The 24,360-nt window shown below is 61.4% G+C and overlaps 1 protein-coding gene across 2 annotated transcripts in view; it reads left to right on the plus strand.

The window, feature by feature from the left end:
• The first annotated feature begins 3,388 nt into the window (after positions 1–3,388).
• Positions 3,389–24,360, plus strand: part of LOC117648742 — a 56,516-nt gene continuing 35,544 nt past the window's right edge. For both annotated transcript variants that reach the window (XM_034391362.1, XM_034391363.1), the window contains exons 1-9: positions 3,389–3,511; positions 3,604–3,869; positions 4,683–5,030; positions 5,242–5,574; positions 6,825–7,436; positions 7,506–8,281; positions 8,567–8,694; positions 20,922–21,020; positions 21,456–21,572. In XM_034391362.1, the coding sequence (XP_034247253.1) occupies positions 3,421–3,511; positions 3,604–3,869; positions 4,683–5,030; positions 5,242–5,574; positions 6,825–7,436; positions 7,506–8,281; positions 8,567–8,694; positions 20,922–21,020; positions 21,456–21,572 (2,770 nt within the window). In that variant the 5' untranslated portion in view covers positions 3,389–3,420. The remainder of the gene's footprint in view (positions 3,512–3,603; positions 3,870–4,682; positions 5,031–5,241; positions 5,575–6,824; positions 7,437–7,505; positions 8,282–8,566; positions 8,695–20,921; positions 21,021–21,455; positions 21,573–24,360) is intronic.

Genomic DNA, 24,360 nt, shown 5'->3' on the forward strand with positions numbered 1-24,360 from the left:
TCCGTTGGTGTGGGTCTGTCGAATCGAAAGACAGGGTACACATTGCGCGCGCGATGCTCTTGGCTGCCCACTGATGTGCATGTCGTCGTCGCCGTGGTCGTCGTGGAGGACGCGGGCCTTCCCCCTCCCGCATTGTGTTCCGCAAGTCCATTAAATGTAGGGCACGGTAAGGGCTGCGATGGCGTGGCGCGGCGCGGCGTGCCGTGAAGGTCAGTGCTTCCGTCACCCGAGTCGGGCGCCGTGCGGGGCCAGCGCGGGGGCAGCAAAGGGTAGCCCGGACAAGGACCTCCAAAGGTTGCCCGAGGCCTGGAAACAGGTTTCAACGACAACCTGCCAGCAGTTCTATTTATTTAAATTTTTCATATTTTCCCGTGTTTATTTTAGTTTCTGATAAATTCTTGTACAAATTCATTCATTCATTCATTCATTCATTCATTCATTCATTCATTCATTCATTCATTCATTCATTCATTCATTCATTCATTCATTCATTCATTCATTCCCCGTGTAGAGCATCCTTTGCCCTTAACATTGACTGCCTGGCGGAAGCGGACGTCGTATAATAACCGTTCCGTTTCGTCTGCCGCGCTCCGTTCGTATCCCCGTCCTTGCGCGCGCCGCGTGCACGTGTGTGTGTCCGTGTGTGCCTGTCTGTGTGCTTGTGTGTGTGTGGTGCAGCTGCGTGCGAAATCTTGACCACGTGATGCCTCGTCTTTACGTGTCGGTTTGCGCGCGGCATCTCAAGGCCGGCGGGCGCCACAGGGGCCGTGGCTCGCGCGTCGCGGCGTCGCGTCGTCGCATCGCGGAGGGCACACCGTGTGTGTTGTTTCGCGCGGCTCACCGCTGCACTGCCCAGCCTGCCAATCCCACGGCGCCAAAGAAAAACTGGCAAAAGAGCACGAAAGAGATTGGGGTTTTTGTTGTTGGCGTGGGTCACGCTTGCATGGGAAGCGCGCCGGCAGGCCGCCAGGCATGATGCCTGCTCGGCTCGGCTCGGCAGAGACCGATTTAAATTTACGCGGCGCCTCGCCACGCCATCGGGGGCAATCTGGAGAGATGGTCTGCGGGGGCGGAGCCGGCAAGGCTCCGTCTCTCTCGCACTCCTCTAGACGCCCCGAGACGTCCCGCCACGCCCCGCGAGTGCGAGAGAGACAGAGCGACGCTGTTCGGCGGCGCAAAGGCAAGTGCGCGGCATCTGTGCGAGAGATCGAAACGGTCCAGACGGCGCGCCGCCCGCGCGGCACACACATGGAGCATCCCGTGATTATGTCTGTCTCTGTCTGTGGCGCTGTGATGTTCGGACTTCCCCGCTCTTCTTCCTGCCCCTGTCGAGTTTCGACAGGGACCTCTCTGCCTGAAATGTTGACCGAAATTTCATGTTTATGGCATTGTCGGAGGCTCAGCTTGTTGAGCACGCGTTCGTACACAACGGTCGCGATCCCGTCGGCAGATACGCGCAAAATGGCGTGCCGCAATTGCAGTGGCATGTTTTCTTGATGATGATTGTTTTCGGTTTGTTTATTTTTTTCTCTCTCTCCTTCTTCCTTCCTTCCTTTCTGGTCCGGACTCTCTTTTTCCGCGAAGCATATGCATGACGCCCGGAGCTGGCGTTTTAATTTAGTAATTTCTTTTTGATCCCGTTGAACCGCGGGGAAGAGGGGGAAAGGTCACAGTCTGCTGCGTCGGTCGGCACCTGCGCAGGCCGTTTGGACGTGTGCGTTACTCGTGGGGTTTGTTTGGGGATTTTGGACAGACAGACAGACGGGCAAGCCGTGTGCCTAAGTCAACTACAGTGCCCCTGCCTTTATCTTTTGAGGTTGTGTTTGGCCGCGGAGCGAAGGAAAAAGAAGGGGGGGGGGAGACACACGGCAGCAGGATGGACCCCTAATTGAAACCTCGTCGTCGACGATTGCTCGAAATAGAAAGGTAATCCCACGGCCGGGCCGCGGAGAAAGACTGTAATTTCCTCGTAAAACAAACCCGAAGTACGGCCAGGAAAAGAAGGCGGGCTTTAATCGGTGGTGGCGGTTCGGTGCGTCTGCGTTCGGGGCGGCCGCCACTGGCGCCAGGCGGCGAGCACGTGGCTTCACTTTGGAGTGTGACGTGGTTTGTGGACGAGGGTGGCAGGGAGGGAAGCCCCAACGGCGGGGCCGTCCTTCCCCAACATCCGGCGGGGCTGCGTGTGTGCATCGCGCTGCTGTCGCCGCCGGGGAGGACGACGTCGTGGACGTCGTGGAAGGGACCGGGGCGTCTCCGCCGCGTCGCGGCCTCAGCTGTTGCCCCCCCCCCTCCCTCCCCCTCGGTCCCCAATGTGGAACAGCCATAGGCGCCACCACCTGACCGCTGGTCACTAAACTCCCCTCCCCCCTTCCCCCTCATCCCGAAACGTGCAGGACCCGCGGCGACTGGGATTTGCTAACGGGCTCAAAATAGACTAGTCGTGGTCAGATCCTCGCCCCCCTCCCCCGCCCCCGCTACGGCCGGCCCTCTGTTGTTGTACCGCTGGCCGGTGCAGCCGGGGGAGGGGGGGGGGGGGGTCCGCAGAAACAAAACAAGCTCGCTGTTTTCGCGCCCCCGTTCCTCCTCCCCCCCCTCGTTTTCCTGGTCTGCGGTGTCGACCAAGATGTCGGTCTAGACGGCGCGCTTTGAGGCGCGTTGAGCTTTGAGGCGTGGAGTGTTGGCCGGGGACAGAGGGTCGGTGGTTTGCAAGTATTAATACCGCCGCCACGCCGGTTGCTGTTTTGGGTGCGTGGGCCGCGCCACTTTGAACGCACGCGCCAAAATACTGTCCTACACTTTAAAAAAAAATTATTGGAGTTACTCTAGCGGTAGTAGAAATAAAGTTTGCCTCGAATAATTTAAAAATCCAAAACGGTGGTGATGATGGTCCGGGGGCTTGACTTGAAAAAGCTTGGGTCGCAAGTTAGCTGCCGGCTTAACATACAATGTGCAGCCAGGTGGACTCGTTCGGTGGTGAGGGCCAAACGTCGATAATGAATGGCAATAGCATTGTTCTCGGCCTGCGCTTGCGCCGTGTGAGCGTGCGTGCGTGACACAGTGCGACAGGCTGGACGAGGGCGTGAATTTTCAATGAAAGCGAACCGAATAACAAAACCGCAGTGTTTTCTTTCAAAATTTTGATGACTGAGGATGGTTGTTCTTCGGTTGCAGACTCCGGGCGAGAGCCGCATCCCGATGCTGTTCGCCCCCAGGCGGCCGCAGCAGTCGTCGTCGGCGACCCGCATCCCCCGAGGCTCGGTGCCGGGCTCGCCCACGGCCTCGACGGCGTCCTCGCTGCGGGGCTCGGCGCCGGGGTCCCCGACGGTGCCCAGGCGGCTGGCGTCGCCGCGGCGCGGGGCGACCCCCGAGTCGTCCGGGGCCGCGACGCCGGAGCATGGCGCTTCGCGGAGCACCAGCGGCATGCCCGCGCTGCGGCAGGGGCTGGTGCAGGGCCGCATGAACAGGCTCTCCAAGTCGGCCAGCGCCTCCAGCACCAGGGCCATGGCGTCGGGTGAGTCGCGGGTTCGACACCCCGCCGGGTGCTTTTCGGGAGAAAGGGATTTGTTGGCCTTTGCTCATGACTGCGTTTTTTCTCTTTTTCAGAGCCGGTGACGCGACCCTCAAGAGCGACGCGGCCCACCAGCTTCCCCAAGCCCATGGTGGCCGTGGCGTCCGAGTCCGCGCTCGCCGCGCACGCCGCGCCGAGGCCCGTCATCGACTCGACCACCAGGGAGTCCTCGCCGGTGGGGGAGAGGCCGCCGCCGTCGACGGGGGACGCCGGCGCCGCCGCCGGGCACCCCGCCAGACAGGCCTGCTTCGACTGGAACCCGGACAGCATCCAGGCGCGCCACGTCGGCTGCCGAGTGCAGGTGCGCGGGGTGCTTGCTCTGTGTGTGTGTGTGCGTGTGTGTGTGTGTTCCCCGCAGACAAATCGACTCCCCCACCTAACCTAACCTAACCTAACCTAACCTGGTGCATCCCGCGGCCCGCGTTGATGGGCCTATCAGAGCGTGCAGGCTCGACCCGGCAGCCCGGCCCGGCCGTGTGCCGGGAAGCGATGGGCATTCGTTGCCTTTCTATACGAGAATGTTGCTATTTCAGTTCCCGATCCGATCTGCGCGGAACCGAAGCCGGCACCGCGTCGTCGCTCTGTCTCTCTCGCCCCCCGGCGCGGCGCCCCGCGAGTGCGAGAGAGACGGAGCGACGGGAGTGAGTCTGCAGGGCGGCCACTGAACTAGGCCTGTGCAGGCCAGCGTACTCAGCGCTGCTCGCGAGGATTTTGGACGATTCCAGAGGCAATGCCAGGCCATTCCAGGCCGCCGGGCGAGAGTTGCGCCCGCTGTTGCCGCTCGCTTGCAGCTGCAGTGGTGAAAGAATGACGTTGCACAGTGGGCCAGACGACCGGCGGAGGGGAGGCACGCAAAACTCTAGACGCGTTTTGAGCTCCAGAGTCGCTAAATGGGACCCGAACCGAGCGTGTGACCCCACCAATGGATTCCTCGTTCGGAGAGCAATCCATTGGTGGGGTCACACGTTCGGTTTGAGTCCTATTTAGTGACTCTGGACCACTATGCGATGGCGGACGCATCCGGGGAAAAATGGCATAGCCGGTACCATTTTCTGTGTGGGTGCAAGGGAGGCAGAGAGAGGCTGACGGCGTTGCTTTGCACTTGTCCCTGCAGATCGCGGGCGAGCGCACGGGCACGCTGAGGTACTTCGGGCCCATCGCGCTGGCGCCGGGCGACTTCTGCGGCGTGGAGCTGGACGGCCCCGACGGCAAGCACGACGGCACGGTGCGCGGCGTGTGCTACTTCCGGTGCCGGCCGCTGCACGGGCTGCTCGCGCCGCTGCACCTGGTGCGCCTCGTGGCCGACAAGGCGGACAAGACCCCCACCGCGCTCGACCAGGCCGCGCTGGACAACGTGGACTCGGGCCCGCACAGCTTCCTGCACCTGGACCACGCCATGATGGACCACAGGATGCTGGAGGCGGACGAAGCGCCGCCGCACCGCCACTTCGACCTCGGCAAGGTGAGGGTGAGGAGGGAGGCGCCTGCGACCGCCTGCGACGCGGCGGCTAGGCAGTCCCGTTGCGCGCGGCTGCGTTGCGGGTCGGCCTACCCCACGCTTCGCAGGCGCCCGACTGGCCAGCAGGCACTTATCACTCCTTGGACTGTTTACACTTTGCCTGGTTATGGTTTCCGCGCGGAGACGTTTGACTCTGAATTTGGCTTGCATACAGGACGTCCTGTCGAGCTTGGCCTCGACGCCGACGTCCGCGGCGGGCGAAGACCACAGCCCGGGGGCCTTCGGCGGGGCCTTCCACGGCGGCCCGCCCCATGGCGCCCCGCAGCAGCCGCCGCACTTCCTGCCCCTCATGGAGAAGCAGAACTCGTTCGACCTGGACGAGAGCCTCGGCATCCTGACGCCCGACCAGATGGCGGACGGCTTCACGGTGTGCGACGGCTCCAGCCCGGAGGAGGAAGCGGCCGCCGCGGCCATGCCCGCCGACGCCGCGGACACCGCCGAGGCCATGGACGTGGACGACGAGCACATGGACGTGGACGTGCACCAGGTGAGCGCCGGCCTTGGTGTAGCCAACTCGGGATTTTGGGTGGATTTTGGGCGGATTGAACCTCTGGAAGTAGCCCTTTTTGCTGACTAGGCGGTCAATTCTAGGGTGTCCGTCTATCAGGCTCGGACTGGCCCCCAAAAGACCCCAGCGGATAAGACCGCAAAAGGCCCCCGATCATCATCATGCTTTTACCCTTCATGACCAACTTTGTGAGGCTACCGCTCCCAAACTATTTGCGGTCAATAGCCTTCCCGATACAGGGCATGAAAGAGTAGGGTCTTAAGAATACTAGGGCGTCGAGGGAAGCCTTTTACGGCAACTAGATTGGACACAGTGGCCGCCCAAAGTCAGCAAAATCAGCAAATTTCCGAGATTCGACCGCTTTTTGACCAACTTGGTCGGAAAATCGTTGCGGTCAAAGCCAAAATCGTTGTGGTCAACGTCTTCCCGATACAGGGCATGAAAGAGTAGGGTCTCAAGAATACTAGGACGTCGAGGGAGGCCTTTTACGGCAGCTAGATTGGACACAGTGGCCACCCAAAGTCAGCAAAATCAGCAAATTTCCGAGATTCGACCACTTTTTGACCAACTTGGTCGGAAAATCGTTGCGGTCAAAGCCAAAATCGTTGTGGTCAACGTCTTCCCGATACAGGGCATGAAAGAGTAGGGTCTTAAGAATACTAGGACGTCAAGGGAGGCCTTTTACGGCAGCTAGATTGGACACAGTGGCCACCCAAAGTCAGCAAAATCAGCAAATTTCCGAGATTCGACCACTTTTTGACCAACTTGGTCGGAAAATCGTTGCGGTCAAAGCCAAAGTCGTTGTGGTCAACGTCTTCCTGATACAGGGCATAAAAGAGTAGAGTCTTAAGGATACTAGGACGTTGAGGGAGGTCTTTTACAGCGAATAGATTGGACACAGTGGCCACCCAAAGTCAGCAAAATCAGCAAATTTCCGAGATTCGACCACTTTTTGACCAACTTGGTCGGAAAATCGTTGCGGTCAAAGCCAAAATTGTTGTGGTCAACGTCTTCCCGATACAGGGACGCCGTTGGCCGCAACTAGATCGGCCGCAGTGGCTGCCCAAATTCAGCAAAAACGGCTACTTTCGGAGATTCAATCACTTTTTGACCAACTTTGTGGCGTTACTGGCCCCAAACCCGATGGCCCCGGCAGATTTTTCTGCCTGTCTGCCCTGGCCAGTCCGAGCCTGCGTCTATCAAAATGTGACCTTTGGTGTTCTGTCCAGGTGGTGGAGATGGTTGACTCCGCCCTGCGGTGCACGCTGGGCTACGACGACGCCGCCATGCTGGAACATGGCCTGGACGACGGCCCTCAGGACAACGCCAACGCGACCGTCGCGCCGGACGCGACGGCCGTGGACTACCTGGCGTTGTCGCGCAAGGACGGCGGCGCGTCCACGTCGGACTACATCAGCGAGGACCTGACGAGCAAGCGGCTGGACCGCACGCCGTCCGTGGAGGAGCTGCCCCTGGACCACCAGCAGCAGGAGCAGCAGCCCTGCGCGGCGGGCGGCCCGGGCGGCGCCACCCCCGGCGTGGCCACGCCGTCGCGGTCGGCGCGCGGCGGTAAGACGCCCAACAGCATCATCACGAGCGTGACCAGCATCGCCAGCCTGGACACGGGCTACCAGGGCGACGGCGAGTGGAGCCGGCCCGGCAGCCGCGGCGGCGAGGCCGAGGACCGCCACTCGCCCACACAGCCGCACCACGCCGGCATCAAGATCAAGGGCACCGCCGTGGACCCCATGACGGACTCGGACTTCTTCACCGAGTCGGACGCCGACATGCAGGAGGACCGGCTCGGGGTGGCGGGCCGCGGCGGCGACCGGCACGCGCAGGTGAGTCCCGGGTTCGAGTCCCCGCCGCGCTCCCGTCGTTTTTTGTTTGACTGTGTTGGTTACCCGCAGGTGATCGACGGCACACTGTACGGCGCGGGCGCTCCCGGCGCGACCCACCGGCCGCAGCCGTCGCACGGCGAGGACATGGACTCGAGCGGCATCTACTCGGACCTGGAGCGCACGCAGGGCGGCTCGTCGCTGGCGCCGTCCATGGCCGCCTCCATGCAGGGCTCGGCCACCTCGGCCACGATGCAGTTCAAGGAGGGCCGCACGCTGGCCAGCCTCAACCAGGAGCTGGTGGAGACGCTCAAGAGCATGCTGCCGAACCTGGAGCCCGCGGAGCGCGCCGAACCGGCCGCGGACGAGCACGCTGTCGGCGCCGACGACCTAGGCTCCATGACGTCCCTGGTGACGGTCAAGTCTCTGCAGCAGCAGCAACAGCAGGCCGCCCCTGCCGCCGTGCCGGCCAAGCCGGTCAAGGCCGTCAGGGAGATCAAGAAGTACAAGATGCCGAACCGCAACGTGACCTCCAAGGTGAAGGCCATGATGGTGGTGACGCGCCAGGGCGAGGACCAGGAGAACACGGCGCCCAAGCGGCCGACCCGGACCACCCCCAAGAAGTGGGAGGCCGTGATGCAGAAGATCGCGTCCAACGCGGAGGAGCAGACCAACAAGCTGGCGCGCCTCAAGGACGTGAAGGGCAAGGTGCTGTCCAGCATGGGGGTGTCTCCGACCGCCGTGTCCACCAGGGGCTCGCGCAGCAACAGCCTCACGGTGGCCAACGTGGCCATGACCAGGAAGGCGTCGTCGTCGCCGCGGAGCGGTGAGCTCAGGAAGGCCAAGAGGTAAGTCGCCGAACGCAGCACAGTGGGCCAGAAGACCGGTGGAGGCGGCCAAAACTCACGAGGCGTTTCGAGCTCCAGAGTCGCTAAATGGGACTCGAACCGAACGTGTGACCACACCAATGGATTGCTCTCCGAACGAGGAATCCAGTGGTGGGGTCACACGTTCGGTTCGAGTCCCGACTCTGAAGCTCAACTCGTCCAGAATTTTGTCCGCCTCCACTGTAAGCAGTCGAGTTGACCACAAGTTGGCGGAGTGCTGGAACCTAACCTGTGTCGTTGCTGCAGCCGGCGGCACCGCTTGGAGGCGCCTTCGTCCGTCGCCACGCCCGTCATGAGCCCCGACCAGCGCAGCGCGGCGTCCACGCCCAGGTCGTCCATCAGCGACGTGAGCAGCATCAACAACCGCTCCAACAGTGAGTACCCTGCTTGCTGGGACCGCGACGCTCGGACCGACGCACTGACTCGACGACGGACAGACGGCTAATTTGGTCTCGGCTAATTTCTCATTCACACACTCGTCCGTCGGCCGCGCTGGCGCTGGGGCGTCTGTCTCTCTCGCGCCGCCGAGACCCTCGCGAAGCCCCAGTGAGCGTAGGCAGCCCATTCGGCGCGCGGCGCGCTGTAGCGCCGCGAGGCGGGCAACCCATTCGACGCGGTGGGCTGGTTCGCGCGGCGGCCGCGAGAGTGCGCTGGCCGCCGCAGCGCGAACTTCCCCGCGCAGCGCCACTGTGAACTGCGCGACGCGACGTACTCCTCGAGTGCATCGCTGTGACGGGGCGCCCGTCCCGGCGGTCAACTTGGATTGGATCCGGCGGCGTGACTTTGACTTGTCGGACGGCGCCACGGCGTTCATGTTCACTCGGTCGGCGGGTAAATATAGCCGACGCGCTGCCTGTGGCGGTGCGCACCGGGCATCATTTGTTTACCCAAGGACGACGGCCGAAGCGGGCAGAAGCTGCAGGCGGCTGAAGAGAAGGGAAGCCAAGGGAAGGTAGGGACAGAAAATTAAACTGAAAATGGTGGCCGCGGCTGCCGGCGCGGCGTGGAGGGGAAGGTATAATGCTGTGTCCGTCTGGTTCCTGGCGCCGGGCGCCGCCACCGTGTCCAAAGTGGCAGGGTGGTCTGGCTGGTCTGGCGCGCACACGGCGGCGCTCAAGTTTGAAACCTCGAGAAAGCATTGCAGGAGAGAAGGGAATGACCGGGTCCACCGGAACAACTTTTCCGCTAGTCTCGAAAATTTGCGGAATCCACCCGAACCCGCTTGGGGTTTCCCGGCTTCTCAACAAATTGATCGATTAATCGAAAAATTTTGCGGACGGTGAAAACCGGAAACGGCACACTTCGCCAGCCGCACGCGTCGCGCGTTGTCGCGGCACCGTCGGGCACCGTCGGGAACCCAACTTGGCGACGGCGAAAGACCGCTGCACTTCCTGCTGCTGCGCGACGAGAGGGAGAGAGGGAGAGGGAGGGTTGCGAGTTTTACGACGTCCTCGAGATGCAAGAAACGCGCGTGGATGGCCCGCCCCCGCCTCGCCGAGCTGGTGCCGCTGGTGCTTTGGCACACGCGCACTGACACTTACATGCACCACACACACACGCACTTGTGCACTCAGTCACACACACGCACACTCGCGAAATACGCGTGTCTCGTCATGATAGCCCTGTAGCGGTGACTTCGGCGACGTGCTCGTCGGCGGGGAGCCTCTCCCCCTCCTCTCCCTTGCAGTGTCCCTGCGTCCCTGCACCGCGACGTCCGCGTCGGCCGTGCCATCTGCAGGACGTCCATCATGTGTCCAAGCAGCTGGGCGAAGCGTTAGCCGCGTTAGCAGGGCCCTGCAGAGGCTGCAGGCTCAGTCCGGACAGTGTCACCCTGTCTCTCTCGCACTCGTGGAGCGTCTCCTAAAGAGTGCTAGAAACAGAGGTGATTTTTAAAAAGCCCCGCAGCGCAGACTTCTCGTCTTATTGGCGTGGCTTGTTTTTCTGGCCTCGGGATTTGTCTCTGGTCACGTGGCCAAGCGAGAGGGAAAGTGATTATCTTTTTCTAGCCCTGCGTTTTCCGTATGCACTCCACTGCAAGCTGTGCGAGCGGACTGGCGGGGCGGATGGACGGTGAGGCGAACCGAACGCACTGCGAGACGGGGAGAGGGCGGACAGGCGCGGTCTAGTAGCGACTGGCCCGTTGCGAGCCTGCCTGCCGGGAGCATCCACTTGTCGTGGTTTACTGGCTCTCTGGGTCGCGGCCGAGGCAGCCAGCGCTTCACCCCTGTACCGCCCCGCAATCGCGTACTCACTAGAATTCAAGACGGTAAATCTTTCGAGTTTCACAAATGAAATCTTCACCTGTCCATTTTGAAACCATTATTTGTTGGTCTTCGTTGATATGTTGAAAATGACTTCGTGTATCGTGTGCCTGTAAATATACTCATCACCATTGGGAATGAAGCCACGCCCACGTCTTTGAGAGTGCGGCCGCCGCCGCCGCGTCGGGGCGGTAGGCATGCACCCCTGGGCCCCCGGGGGGCACGATCCTCGATCCCGGGTAATCACCCCTTCCCCGTCCCCACCCTGGACGTCCTGCGAGTCCTGGACGGCCAGGCCGGCCAGGATGCGCCGCGCCGCCGCCGCCGCCTGCCCCCACTCCCCCAGGATCAGCTGATGCCGGCCTCCCTCCCTCCCGCCGGCGTCGGCGTCGTGTTGTGCCTGCCTCAGTCAGCCCAGCCGGTGCCGCCAGTGCCGTGCCGCCCGCCCCGTCGGCTCGGTTCGGTTCGGTCTTCGGCGGACGCCACCGCGAGCACCGCGTCGACCGCCGTCGCGTCGGACAGTCGAACCCCGGCGTTCTGCTACCGCCGCTCGCGGCTCGCCCCTCGGCGTCGACCCAGAGCCGTTCGACGAGCACCTAGCGCCTCCACGGCGCCGTGCGCGTGCGCGCGCGTGTGTGTGTGTCCTTGGATTAGAAAGGGTTGGTGCTTCCGAATCGCTGTGCGGTCGAGTCATTCATCGTGGTGGTGTCACCGCCGCCGTGCGACTCCCTGGACGCGTTCTGCTCCTCTCCTTTGAACTTGGCCGCGGCCCTTGGCAAAGGCTCGGCGATTGTGTTGTTTTGGAGGCTGAAGACGATGGATGGCCGACGTGTGTTGTGTAGTGTGTCCCCGTGGGTTATTTAGAAATCGCCGCTCAACATTCATAAAGCGTTTAGCAGTAGTCTCGCTTAATGAATTAGGTACAAAGTAAATACAAAATTAAAAAATTGAAGCCAAAAAAGTTCGAAGTTTATTTTAATTTTTTCGACACTGTACTATTTGGGGACAGGTTTTGGCTGATATGTGTGCAATGAAGCCCGGCCCGGTCATGATGCGCGTTGCTAGTGAATACGCCCCCTCGGGACTAGAGAGGGACGTCGCCGCGGTCTTGCGGCCCCGTCTCGCTCGCTCCCCTACGGCACGCCCCGTGAGTGCGAGAGAGACGGAGCGATGCTCTTGATTGTGCCAAGCAGTGCTACGCGTGCCGGCCGGAGAACCGCCGCGATCCGGCTGCCACACTGTAGATGAGGGGTGGCGGCGAGGAGGGGTGGCTGCTGCTGAGGGGTGGATGGATGCGTTTCGCAAGGGGTGGGGGAGCGGGGTGGGTTGTGCCAGCTTGTAGTGTACAGTGGCGTCTAGCATCGACGGCCCACAGTGGAGGCGGCCAAAACTAGACGCGCTTTGAGCTCCACAGTCGCTAAATGGGACTCGATCATAACGTGTGACCCCACCAATGGATTGCTCTCCGAACGAGGAATCTATTGGTAGGGTCACACTTTATGATCGAGTCCCATTTAGCGACTCTGGAGCTCAAAACGCGTTTAGAGTTTTGTCCGCCTCCGCCGGTCTTCTGGCCCACAGTGTGCCGGGGTGCTCCTAGGCAGTCACGGCGTCGGCATTCTCGTGGAAATGGTCTCGTTCACCGTGCCGGAACCTTCCACGCACGAGCATTCCTGGTGTGTGTTCTCCCCTAAACTCGAGTCGGGCTGGCTCTAGCCGCGCTCTACGTAGCTCCGTTCCCCTGGCTGGCTGGCCCGCCGGTCGGGTCTCCCGGTCCCTCGGTTCCGCAGGTTGGCGATGGCTCGAATGCGTAAGGAACGCCCCGCCCCGCCCCGCCCCGCCCCGCCCCGCCCCAGTCCGACGCACCGGCGGCACATGGACAGTTTTGGCGGCCCGCCAATCGACCTGGCGACGAAAATCTCTCCCGCAGATAGGGCCCTTTTGGCCGGGAGTGTACCGGTTGGTTGGGGAGAGTCTCGGGGAGTCTGAAGGAGCAGGCGGCAAATTCGGTCCCGTTCGAGCGACGCCACCGGCCGCGCCTCTGCCCGGTGAGAGGCCACAGGTGTCTGAAACCCCCTCTCGTTTTTTGGAAAAAGAAAGTTTTTTGTTTTTAAAATGAAGTTTACAGTGGGTGGGTCACAAATTACTTGTCAATGACTGCTGTCAGTCATTTGCCCTGTCACGTCTCGGGATGGAAAATTTTTCAAGTCGTTTTTCAGACTGTCCCTTTGGATTTGCATAGCTGACTTCCTTGACGAAATTTACTGTGTGGTGTGCATGTGTGTGTGTGTGAGTGGGTGTGAGTGTGAGCGTCACTGGGGTTTCAGCTGTCAGTGTCTAACCGCGCAAAAACGGCGGTGCTGCCGCGGCGTTACCACACGTTATGGGCCCGCCACGCCCCGCCACGCCGCCACGCCCCGCCCCGCGCCGCCCACCGAACAATCGGGGGCCACCTCCACCGCGGCCAGGCCGCGTGTTTAAGCCTTTATGGAGTCGGCGGCCCGAAATACTCGGTGTCCTTCCCTCGTGCAACAACAACAAGGCGGCCCGGCGTTTGATCGGGGCGGACAGGGGCACCCCGGGGGAGGCGGAGCCGAGGCGGAGCACGCCGAGCTGCTTGTAGTGTCGGCCTCAAATTGGCGCTTAATGGGTGGGAGTGAAGCGTGCACACGCGCGCACGCGCACACACACACACACACACACACACACACACACACACACACACACACAAACGGTTCACCGTCGAGTTCCAACTCATATCGGTCACGGCGCAGGGAACTGACCTACGTCAGCGCGTGTGTGTGTGTATGTGAGTGCACTTGTTGTTGCGGGACGTAAGGGGCTGCTGGTCGTGTTCTTGTGCGTGTGTGTGCGTGTGCGTGCGTGTGTGCGTGAGGGCTGCACCTGGCGTGGAGACAATAACGTGTAAAGGGTGGCGCCGCTCCGTTGCGGGCCGCCGCGCGCCGTTCCCTCCGCCTCAATTTATTTTTATTATTTTTAATCGGAAGAGACGCGAAGAAGACTCCCCGCGCTTTGTTGTCGTTAGTGACGTCTTCTTTTTCTTTAAAAAAAAAAGATTCGCTTGACATTTTTTTCTTTTTTTGCACGCGAGGTGACGCTGATGAGCAATACGTGACCCTAGGGCCGGGTGGCCACTGCCCCCGCGGCGAGGTGGGGGTGGGGGCGAAGGGCTGGGCGGGGCGGCCCTATAAATAGGGCGTGCAGGGAGGACACGGGTGTGTGTGTGTGTGTGTGTGTGTGTGCGTGCGTGTTACTGCGTCAGTGTGTGTGTGCATCCTGCACACAAGGGAGATTCCGCCGGGCATGGAGTGTCATACTCACGCCACCGGAACTTCGTGTCTCAATTCGGTCCTGGTGCGCGCCATACGCAATTTCAAAAATCCATTCAAGGCGTTTCCCTTTTGTTGTTCATTTTCGGAGTGCTTTTTTTTTTGTTTGCGAACTACCTGAGTGCACTCGGCCTGGGCGGGGCCTGGGCGTGCGTTCGCGCCCCGCTCTGCATCGCTCTGCATGCAGTCTTTGCAGGCATTGCGGGGCACCAGACTTCCCTCTTGGCGGTTCCCTGCCAAGCACGCCATCGCACCTGCGCCGCACGCAGCACACCGTTGTCTGCATCCGGGTGGCGGCGGGGCGGGGGGCGACGCCGTGGCCGCCGCCGCGGCCTGCACCTCGGCGTCGACGCGATGCGTCTCTGTCGGCCGGCCGGGCGGCGCGATCCGAAAACAGAGGTTCACACCAGCCGTAACGAGGACCAATTACGCGGCCGCGGCGGGGCGGGGCGGGGCGGCGGTCGTCGGCGTGGTGCTGACGGAGGCCGAGCACCGCGCCACCGCCTGCGTTTTGTCACCTCGGCGACGATGCCATCTCCGCCAGCACGCCGAGAGGATTGAGTTCGCGGTGGCGGTTCCAAAGAGTGGTCTCTGTCGCACTCTCGGGGCACCCCGTAGGGGTGGGAGAGAGACCACGCGGCGGAAAGGACACTTCGGCGTCGCTCGGCTGCAGTTGGCTTCGAATTTCGCCGCCGCGCCTCTGCTGTGTGTCTCCCTGCGGTGGACGGCCTGGCGGCCTGCAGAGCTGCAGGGCGCCTCCCCCTCCCCCTCCCCCCGGTTCACACATCGGGGTCCGCGTCCGTGCCCCCGCGGCCGGTCAGTGGATCGAGACTTCCGTCGCCGTCCCCTTGTCCCCGCTCACTGCACTGCCAAGTGACACTCGGTCAAGCCTGTGACAGTCACTTTTCCAAGTGACAAATCTGCTGGCCGCCCCGCCTGTCGGCCGAAGTCGCGCCCGATAGGTAAAGGATGGCCTCTGCGCTGCAGTTTGGCGGGGCTGGGGGTGGGGGAAAGGGGCGGCAAATGATGCACGCCGTGGGGGCCGGCGCCCCCTCCCCCTCCCCCTTCGCGGGGCGGTCCAAAGCAAACACCCTGTCAAGGGGCCGGAACTCCATCAAACGCGGGGCAGTGCCGGGGCAGTGGGGCGGAGGTCGGAGTTTACGTACTCCCCTACGCGGGGAGTAGTCTTTTCGGGGAAGTCGGTGCGACGCTCTGTCTCTCTCGCACTCTTGCGGCACGCCCCGTAGTGCGTGAGTTGGATGGACAGAGCGCCGCGACTCACAGTGGGCCAGAAAGATCGGCGAATGCGGCCAAAATTGTAGAAGCGCGCTTTGAGCTCCAGGGTAGCTACACATAGGACTCGAACCGAACCCCACCAATGGATTGCTCTCTGAACGAGGAATCCATTGGTGAGGGTCACACTTTCGGTTCGAGTCCCATTTACCGACTCTGCAGCTCAAAACGTGTCCCGGATTTGCCTCCACCAGCCTTCTGGCCCACTGTGCGACTGCCTTGCGACGCCACTTCCCGCATGCCCTGCTAGGGATGCTCACGCCGTGCCTGCCTCGCTCTGTGACGTAATTTTTAAACGGCTGTTTTGCCTGCGTTTGTGTGTGTGTGTTTGTGTGTGTGTGCGTCTGTGTGTGTGTGTCTCTCTGTGTGTGTGCGAGTGCCGCGCTGTATGAACAAGCACGCGCGTTGCCGGAGTGCCGTGGCGCCCACGCGGCCGCCCGTTTTTTGCGCGTGGGAATTCCCTGGCGGAGTGCACAGCGCACCACCGCGCTCAGATTAATATCGGTTTGTTGTTGTGCCGCTTGGCGCGCTTTGCAAGCATCGCCGTTACCTCAACGCATTCAAAACGAATATCGCATCGCCGGCCGGTCTGCCTCATGCTGTCACACACCGCCACCTCGCGAAGAAAAAAATTAAAAAGAAAGAAAATTAAAACGGTCTTATATGAAATAAGTTTGCCACGGTTCATTATGAAAAATGCAGTGCCTTCCGAAAATCCGCCGGCAGCAGGTTAAAGGGCCTCTAAAAGAAATGGAGACTCTCACGTGCGGCACGGAGGAAGCCGAAGGGAATGAAAATTAAAATTAGCATTTTTCTGAGCGCTTTTTTTTGTTTTTGTGTTTTTTGGAGGGACTGCTGCTAACAAGGCAGGGCGCTCCGCCGCGCTTCACACTGTAGGTACACCGTTCGCGTTCGCGGTGGCGGCGCGGCCGGGCGGTGGGATTCTACTGCTGTGTCCCATGATGGGTTCGACGCGCGGAGGGCGGGGCGGGGCGGGGCGTGGGTCGGGTGACCTTGTTCCGAGACTTATGGGGCGCTAATTGTGTGTGTGTGTGTGTGTGTGTTTGTGTGCGTGAGCCCGTTTTCTAGTGTAGGCTAGGAGGAGGTTCACGGCAAGCGCTTGCTTTTCTCGCGTGGTATGGCATGTGAGGACGTATCCTCGTCACTTCTTGTGTGCGTGTGTGTGTATGTGTGTGTGTGCGTGCATGCGTGTGTGTGCGTGTGCGTGAGCGACGCGACACTGGCGCCGGGTCCCTTAAGGGCCGCACGCGTTCGGTGTGTCGTCTACAAAATGTCGACTTCACGACGTTTAGGGAGGAAGACCCTTGTAGGACGAGGACAGGTCCATCGCATTCAGCCTCCAAAACGACAAATCCGGAACGATAGACGAACAGAGCGTCATTTTGGTTGTCTTCTGACTCGCAGCCGCCGCCACACGCTGTGATGCGGTAGGGGCGTGCCATGGGGGCGCACGGCTCGAAGCAGGGGGTGGGGGTGGGCCACCCGGTGGGGGCGGGGGGGCTGCCGGACCCGTCCATCTTGCACATCACGTCGTCCACCAAGCGGCGACTGGGCAGCTTTGGGAGCTTCAGAAAAGGTAAGAGATGTGCATTACCGCGCTGCAATTAAAAACACACATCACTTACTATTTTACAAATTTTGGTTTGAAATGCGGCACTGCCTCTGATGTGACTGTGACATTCGTTGAGGATGCCGTCATACGCACAGTGGGGGAGAGAACCCGTCCAACTGTCTGTGTCCGTTTCACCACACACTCACACAGACACGCTCGTCCCGGGCCGCGTAGCGCGTGCCTGTTTGCGTTGTTCACTTTCCTCTCCCGTTTGATCTGTGCCGCCGAGTTTGTCACCGAATCTTTTTTTTCCTCTCCTTTTTCCGCGCCTCGCAGAAATGAGAAGCCGTCTGTCCGTTTGTGGCTTGGGGATCGGGACGGGAGAGGTTGGCGGGGAGCGCGGCCCCACCTTTGTGCACTCGTCCGCCTCCACCGCGACGGCGCTGACGGCGGCGACCCTGGGCAACCCTGGCCGTCGTGGACGCGTCGTGGACGTGAAGTGCGTGGGGCGGGAGGAAGATTCATCGCCTTGATGAACGCGGCCGATGCGCCGCATGGAAATTTATTGAAATTGGTTCTGAGGCGCCGTTTATTCTGACTATGCATGCACCTTGCGCACCGCGCGTCGTGGAGGCGCCGCGCAGTGGGCCAGAAGAGCGGCGGAGGCGGCCGAAACTCCAGACGCGTTTTGAGCTCCAGAGTCGCTAAGCAGAACTCGAACCGAACTTGTGACCCCACCAATGGATTGCTCTCCAAACGAGAAATCCATTGGTAGGGTCACACGTTCGGTTCAAGCCCCATTTAGCGACTCTGGAGCCCAAAACGCGTCCGGAGTTTCAGCCGCCTCCACCGGTCTTCTGGCCCACTGCGCGGCGTTTTCGCGCTTCGCTCGCCAAAACGCGGACGTGCTGCAACGTGGGGTCGTCGACACGCTCTCCTTGCAGTGCAGTGGACTGGACGCCTCCGCGCGCCAAATTCATAATGGGGTGCTGAAGGCGCTCGACTCGATTATTGGCAGGTGCACTGTGTGGCGTGAGTGACTGCCAATAACGATCCACCTTCTCGTTGAGCCAGTCGCTCCAGTCCGGTGTCGTTTGCGTTGGCAGCGCGGCGTACGACAGCAGCAATTTCTCTTCTTCTTTTCTTTCTGTTCCGCCTCCCTGCAGCGTGCCGCTGCCGCTGCTGCGGTCGAAGGAGGAGGAACCGACGTCACGGCATCGTTTAATTTTGGTCGAAAACCGCGCGGATGCTGCTGCGGCCGTTACGTGTCCAGTTCAGTTACGCGTCCCGAAAATGGAATGGAATGGAAGGTTGCGGTAGTGTGTGTGTCTGTGTGTGTATGCGGCGGGGGATTTAAAAATCGGCGGACGCGGCCGGCGTGTCGAGAAAGCGCGCCTGGCTGCATCGAGTGCATAATTTGAGGCACGGGCGTGCGCGTGCCGCGTGGCGTGGCGCGCGGCGTGGGCGTTGAGGGTGGCGAACGGGTCGCGTCGTGCCTCTCCACTTTCCACACAATATTCAGCATATAGCTATGCAGCGGCAGGAAGAGGAGGAGGAAGGATGCTGTTCAATTTGCCGGGGAGGCTGTTGTTGTTATGGTGTTGTTGTTGTTGTTGTGGCTGCGCTGTCGTTATATAGAAGTACATTTGCACGTTGCTGTGGCACTGGAAAGGTTGCAGTGGGAATGAATGAATGAATGAATGAATGAATGAATGAATGAATGAATGAATGAATGAATGAATGAATGAATGAATGAATGAATGAATGAATGCGACTCTGTCACAAATTCAGTGCAGAAATAAAAATGAAAATTTTAGATGGGTGGTGGCGTGGGATGTAAAGTTTTTGACAAATGAGCCAAATGGAAGGGAGAAGTGCGGAGTAATGAATGGGAAAATGAAGGCCCACGGTACGACAGCTTCCGTGGTCCGTCGTCGTCTCTCCCTCACGTCGGGCTGGCGGCGCAGAGGCGTTCAGCCTTGACAGGCGGCCTTCCCTTCCCTTTCGGGCTTGGTGCCCTGGGGCTGTCGGGGCTGTCCGGGTCACGGGGCACGGGACCCCGTCATCCGGCGGCGCCGTCGGTGGCGTCGCTTGACGTCCCGGCCGAACGCACCGACACCGCACACACGCCGACACACGACTTGACAAATCGGAGACGTGTTCACAGGCATTGTCTGTCGACGGGGAGGGAAGTGCGTTTGCTTTGACTGGCGCGCCGTCGCCGCGCGGGCTGCGGAGGCGGGCAAGGCGATCGGCAGCTCGCCGTCTTACAGTGGCCAAAACTCCGGACGCGTTTTGAGTCGCTAAACGGGACTCGAACCGAACGTGTGACTCCACCAATGGATTCCTCGTTCGGAGAGCAATCCATTGGTGGGGTCACACGTTCGGTTCGAGTCCCATTTAGCGACTCTGGACCTCAAAACGTGTTTAGAGTTTTGGCCGCCTCCACCGGTCTTCTGGCCCACTGTGGGGCGCGCCTTACCGGTGCGAGAGAGACGGAGCGACTGCGCTGAATCAGTCTGGTCACTTTGGGGGCGAGTGGCCGTCAGTCTGGCTACCGAGGGGTGCGCCGTGCCGCCCGGTGCCGCCACTGCCAGGGGTGGGTGTCACTGCCACTCGGCGACACGTGGCTTTGGGCGCTTTGCTGCGGGCTTTGCGGGGGCTTCCGTTCAGCCGAGGGGGAGGGAGAGGGGAAATTTGCGAGCGAGCACGGCAATGGGGGGCGTGGCGGCGTGGCCAAAGCCCGGCGGCCGGGACAGAGGCGGGCAGGGCAGGCAGAGGGCAGGGCGTCAATAAGGCTTCCGCCAGAGATGACCCCGTTCTGCCTTTTGCACGCCACTGTACGGACTGTACACTGGGAGTGCATCGCGGCCCGCCTGTGTGAGTGTGTGTGTGTGTGTGTGTACAGTCCGTGCCGCCAGCGAGGCGGTGGCGGCGCTTCCGCTGCGATCGAGACATCGAGACATCGCTTCATTCGTGGCGGCAATGGGGCGCATCTGCTCGCCGGTTGGTTCGTTGGTTCCCGCTCCGAGGACGCCCCCCCCCCTCCTTTTCCCTTCTCGCCCCTCAAGTCAGCCCAAGGCACCCCAAGGGCAGGTGAGAGAACCGCCCACACCCATCCTTCCGAGACCCTTTAAAAATAAAATAGGAGTAGGAGGGTCGGTGTGTTGTCTTCGTTGGATGATTGTAATTTGGGTCCGCGCTGTTCGATACACACACACTCTCACACACGACTCCGGGCACATGCCGGCACGTTGGGCAGCTGTCGGGTACTCGCTGCGCAGATGACTCGACGTCGACTCCACGGATGCAACGCGTCTCCGCCTTAATGGCCGGAGGGATATTTCCCCGCGGAGGGAGGGACATTTCCCTCGCTGCGTCTCGCGGGTCCGTCCGTCCCCCGCGGCGACGCGTGCGCTCGGTGCCCCCTTCCTCTCTCTCCCCGAAATGCGAACGCACTCGCGCTGACACGCTATCGCCAGGCCAAATAACAAAGCACTCTGTCTGTCAGGTCGGTACTCCCATCCCAGTCTCCGCGATAACTTTTCGAAAACCCCGTTTCTGGGGAACGGTCGTTGCGTCCGCATGTCCGCCAAATCGAGGTCTTTACTTTTGCGTCTCAAATGTTTGTCTTGCGTCGGTTCTTTTCGCCGCCGTCGTGTCGCAAGGCCCGGCTCGAAGCGTGCAGGCAGCTTTTCAGCTGACACAAGTTTCGTGCCCCCCTTCCCCCTCCCCCCGCTCGAGTTTCGGTTTCGGCGCGTGTGTGGGGTGCAGCCTTATGTTCGCACGACGGTGTTTCAACCCTCTCAACCAGTGTCCTTATTTTCCTCCTGCGGAAAGATGAGTTTTTTTTTTTCAAAACGCAGAGTGCGCAAGTTTGCTGTTTTGGTGGTGATAGACCGCTGCCGCGTTGGTTCGGTTGGCCGCCCTGCGTCCGCCGCGCCGGGCCGCCGGCTGCCTCAGTGTTGACGGGCACCTCGAGCGTGCCGCACGCCGGCGACGAGCACCCCAAGTTGACGGACTGTAGACACAGTGACTGACGCCGGACAGCGACGACGCCGTCCTCGCCACGATGGGCGGCCCCTTGCAGGGCATCGCCAAACTGATCGCCATGTTTGACGCAGGGTCCAAGAAGAACCGCAGCTCGAGTCCGCTGAGCGACGCCTCGACCAACTCGACGCGAACGAAGAGTGCGACCCTACCCACGCCCCGCGCCACCGCACGTGAGTACACTGTAGGGCTTGAATTTTTGTCGCTGGTATTGGCTCTCGAACCGTTATCGCGAATAGGTTACAACGTGGCTCACGTTTCCCGCCAAATGCACTGCCAGCCTGTCACTGTCGTTGGAGGCTGCCACCTGTTTGTTTGTTTACCTGGCCGGGGAGATTCCCCCGAGCGCGGAGTAGCGTCGCCCGACTCGCGTCGATGTCGATACCCCGCGCTCGGCGGCTCGGCGTTGCGGGGTTTCCTCTGGGCCGCCGCCAGAGCGCGCTGGTGGGCGGACTGCGCTGCGCGTCGGATGGGCTGCCTACCCTGCGGGCTGCGAACGGACACAGCTGGTTGGGTTGCCCACCCTACGGGCGCCGTGCCGCGCAAAAATTAAAATTTGAGGAGAACTGAGAGAGAGAATTTTAATTGGCCGGTTCTTTGGTTTGCAGATGGCGGCTCCAGGGAGCGGTCGGCCAAGGACAAGGCGGCGGACATCACCAACGCCGACGTCCTCAAGAAGAATCAGAGGAACAAGACCTCCGTGACGCCCGTCCTACCTCGCGCCGGTGAGTACTCGACCGTTGCTGGTGGTCAAGAGAGGAAACAACTCATCGTTTGACGATTCTCTTTTTAATATGACAGAAGTAAGTTTGAAAAGTTTTAAGAGGGTGTCCTGCGGCTGCTGGTGCAGATGGCGGTCTGTTGGGACTGAACACTCTAGTTGATTTGGCGGGCTTGGTAGTGAAATCTGCAGCTCGCTGGCCGGCCGGCCGGCGCGCCGATGGCTGATCGGGTGGTTTAGCCGGCCGGGCCGATAACTGCCTGGACGAGCGTATAGACGCTAGACCGAGCGCTCGACGCACCTCGCCTGGAGCCTGTATATAGCGCTACCCTTGTGATGACTTTCTCGCAATCGCAGTGAAAGGCCCGCCATCTCGCTCGCACACCCCCGTGGCTCGGGCTGGCGTAAGCCTGATACATCCGGGGAGCTTTAAAAAAATAACAGCGGAAACAAAAGTATGGCGCCCCGAGCGTGGTTTGAACCCAGGGCTCGGGTTACGGCGGCCCCTCGCGTGGCGTGGGTGGTCCTGCGTGGCGGCGGTGATTCTCCGCGGTGTCGTGTCGCGGTGCCCCGAGGTGGGCAGGACGACGACGACGACGACGACGTTGATGGCGCGGACGAGGAGGAAGAGGAGAGAGATCCGACGGCGATACGTGTTGGAGGCGACGCACAGTGGGCCAGAGGAGACCAGTGGAGGCGGACAAAACTCAAGACGCGTTTTTAGGCCCAGAGTCGCTAAACGGGACTCGAACCGAACGTGTGACTCCACCAATGGATTCCTCGTTCTGAGAGCAATCCTTTGGTGGGGTCACACGTTCGGTTCGAGTCCCGTTTAGCGACTCTGGGGCTCCAAACGCGTCCGGAGTTTTGTCCGCCTCCACCGGTCTTCTGGCCCACTGTGCGACGCGCGCGACGCGACGCCCCGCCGGCCGTGTTCGTGACGAGCCTCGAATTGGGGCAGGTCGACGATGACGCCGCGGTGGCACGGCGGGCACGGCGGGGGCCGCGCTGGAGCCACGTGGCGGTTGAATCGCAAATAAACAAGTCTGTCTTTGTTTTGACCCCTCTGGTCATTCCCCCTCGCCGCTCCGGAAATGCGTCCATCGTCGTCCGCTGACCGTGGCGCCCTCTCGCGGCGGCGGCGCGGCGGCCGTCGTCGTTGCAGTGCCGACACGCCGACTCGGCTGGCTCTCTGGATTAGTGAAAGTGATCCGGCATTAATTTGCGGTGCTGTACACAATGCGGCGCTGATGCAGTGGCGAGGCCTCGCGCGACGGGGAGGATAGATGACGGCGATTGATTGAGTCAGCGTCGGCGGTTGGGGGGAGAAAAGGCACAAATTTTGGAAAACCTCAAATTGGTGCGGGAGAGACTTTGAACTGGCCCGGAATTATTTTCAGCTTTCGCACTCGGCACTCGAAAAATTGATCGTTGGACTCATCATATGTCTTGCAGTGTCTCGGCCGGTCATTGTGCCGGTTAGTCACGGCCGAGCCGCTCCGCCCCTGCTCCACCCCGCCGCCCCGTCCCGCCGTCCCTTTGGGCGCGATGCGGCGCTGCGTCGCGACGCTCTGACTGCCGATGCACACTGCCAAAACGAAACGGGGATCGAACGGCGCCATGTCTGTCTGTCCGTCCGTCTGTCTGTCTGCCTGTCCGTCTGTCTGTCTGTCTGTCCGTCTGTCTGTCTGTCTGGCCGTCCATCTGTCTGTCTGTCTGTCTGTCTGTCTGTGCGTGGCGGCGTGGCCGGTGCCGCGGCAGTGCCGGGGTCGCGCCCCGTCGCGGAAGTGACCCGATCCGCGGCGGCGTCCCGCGCGTCCCGCCTCGCGTCCCGCTCACCTGACGAGCCGCGGTGCTGGACGACGCGCTCTGTCCTTCTCGCGCCGACGGTGCGTGTCTGAGAGGTGCGAGAGGGACGGGGCTAGAGGAACGAAAGTGCGCCGAGGCACGCAAAGTGCCGCAAGTGGCCGCCTTTGCGACTTGACGCATTTGCGTCCCGTCGGTGGTGGACCTCAGCGCTGCGACTTGAGTAATGATTCGCCGTCCGACGCTAGCTGTTACCGTGTTCTTGACGGCCGCGGCCAGGCTATGGGATTGGGCCACCCTCGCCGCTGTGGGTGGCGGCCTGACCCACAGTGTGCCCTGGAGGTGGTCAAAATCTCGGACGCGTTTTGAGCTCTAGAGTCGCTAAACAGGACTCGAACCGAACGTGTGACGCCACCAATGGACTGCTCTCCGAACGAGGAATCCACCACACGTTCGGTTCGAGTCCCGTTTAGCGACTCCGGAGCTCGAAGCACGTCTAGAGTCTTGGCCGCCTCCACCGGTCTTCTGGCAAATCCACTGTGTGGCGGTCTGGTTGTCCGCGGGGTGTGTGTTCGCACGGCCGCCTCGCTGCGCGCTGCGCGCTACGCCCCGCTCGGAAGGACGCGAGTAGGATCGCGCGGTTCGTCGCTCTGTCTCTCTCGCACCCTGACGGAGAGCCCCATGAGTGCGAGAGGGACAGAGCAGTGGGCTGACGGTGACGGCATCGGCGGCATTTGCCTGCAGTGCACGTGTCACCACGTGTGCGCTCGTCAGCCCGCCGGGGAGGCAAGGATCCGGTCCAGTCTGCCCGCCCGAGGTCCTGCGCGAGGTCCTGCTCGCCCACGGGATCTAGGCTAGCGCTGCGGCAACAAAGGACCTGATTCCGAGAGTCGTTCGCGTCGCTGCGTCTCTCTCGCACTCGTTGGGCGTCCCGTGTGGGTGCGAGAGAGACAGAGCGACGGCTCTCGGAATCAGTCTGCTGCAAT

Source organism: Thrips palmi, unplaced genomic scaffold (assembly GCF_012932325.1).
Source record: "Thrips palmi isolate BJ-2018 unplaced genomic scaffold, TpBJ-2018v1 HiC_scaffold_10, whole genome shotgun sequence".
Classification (NCBI taxonomy): Eukaryota; Metazoa; Arthropoda; class Insecta; order Thysanoptera; family Thripidae; genus Thrips; species Thrips palmi.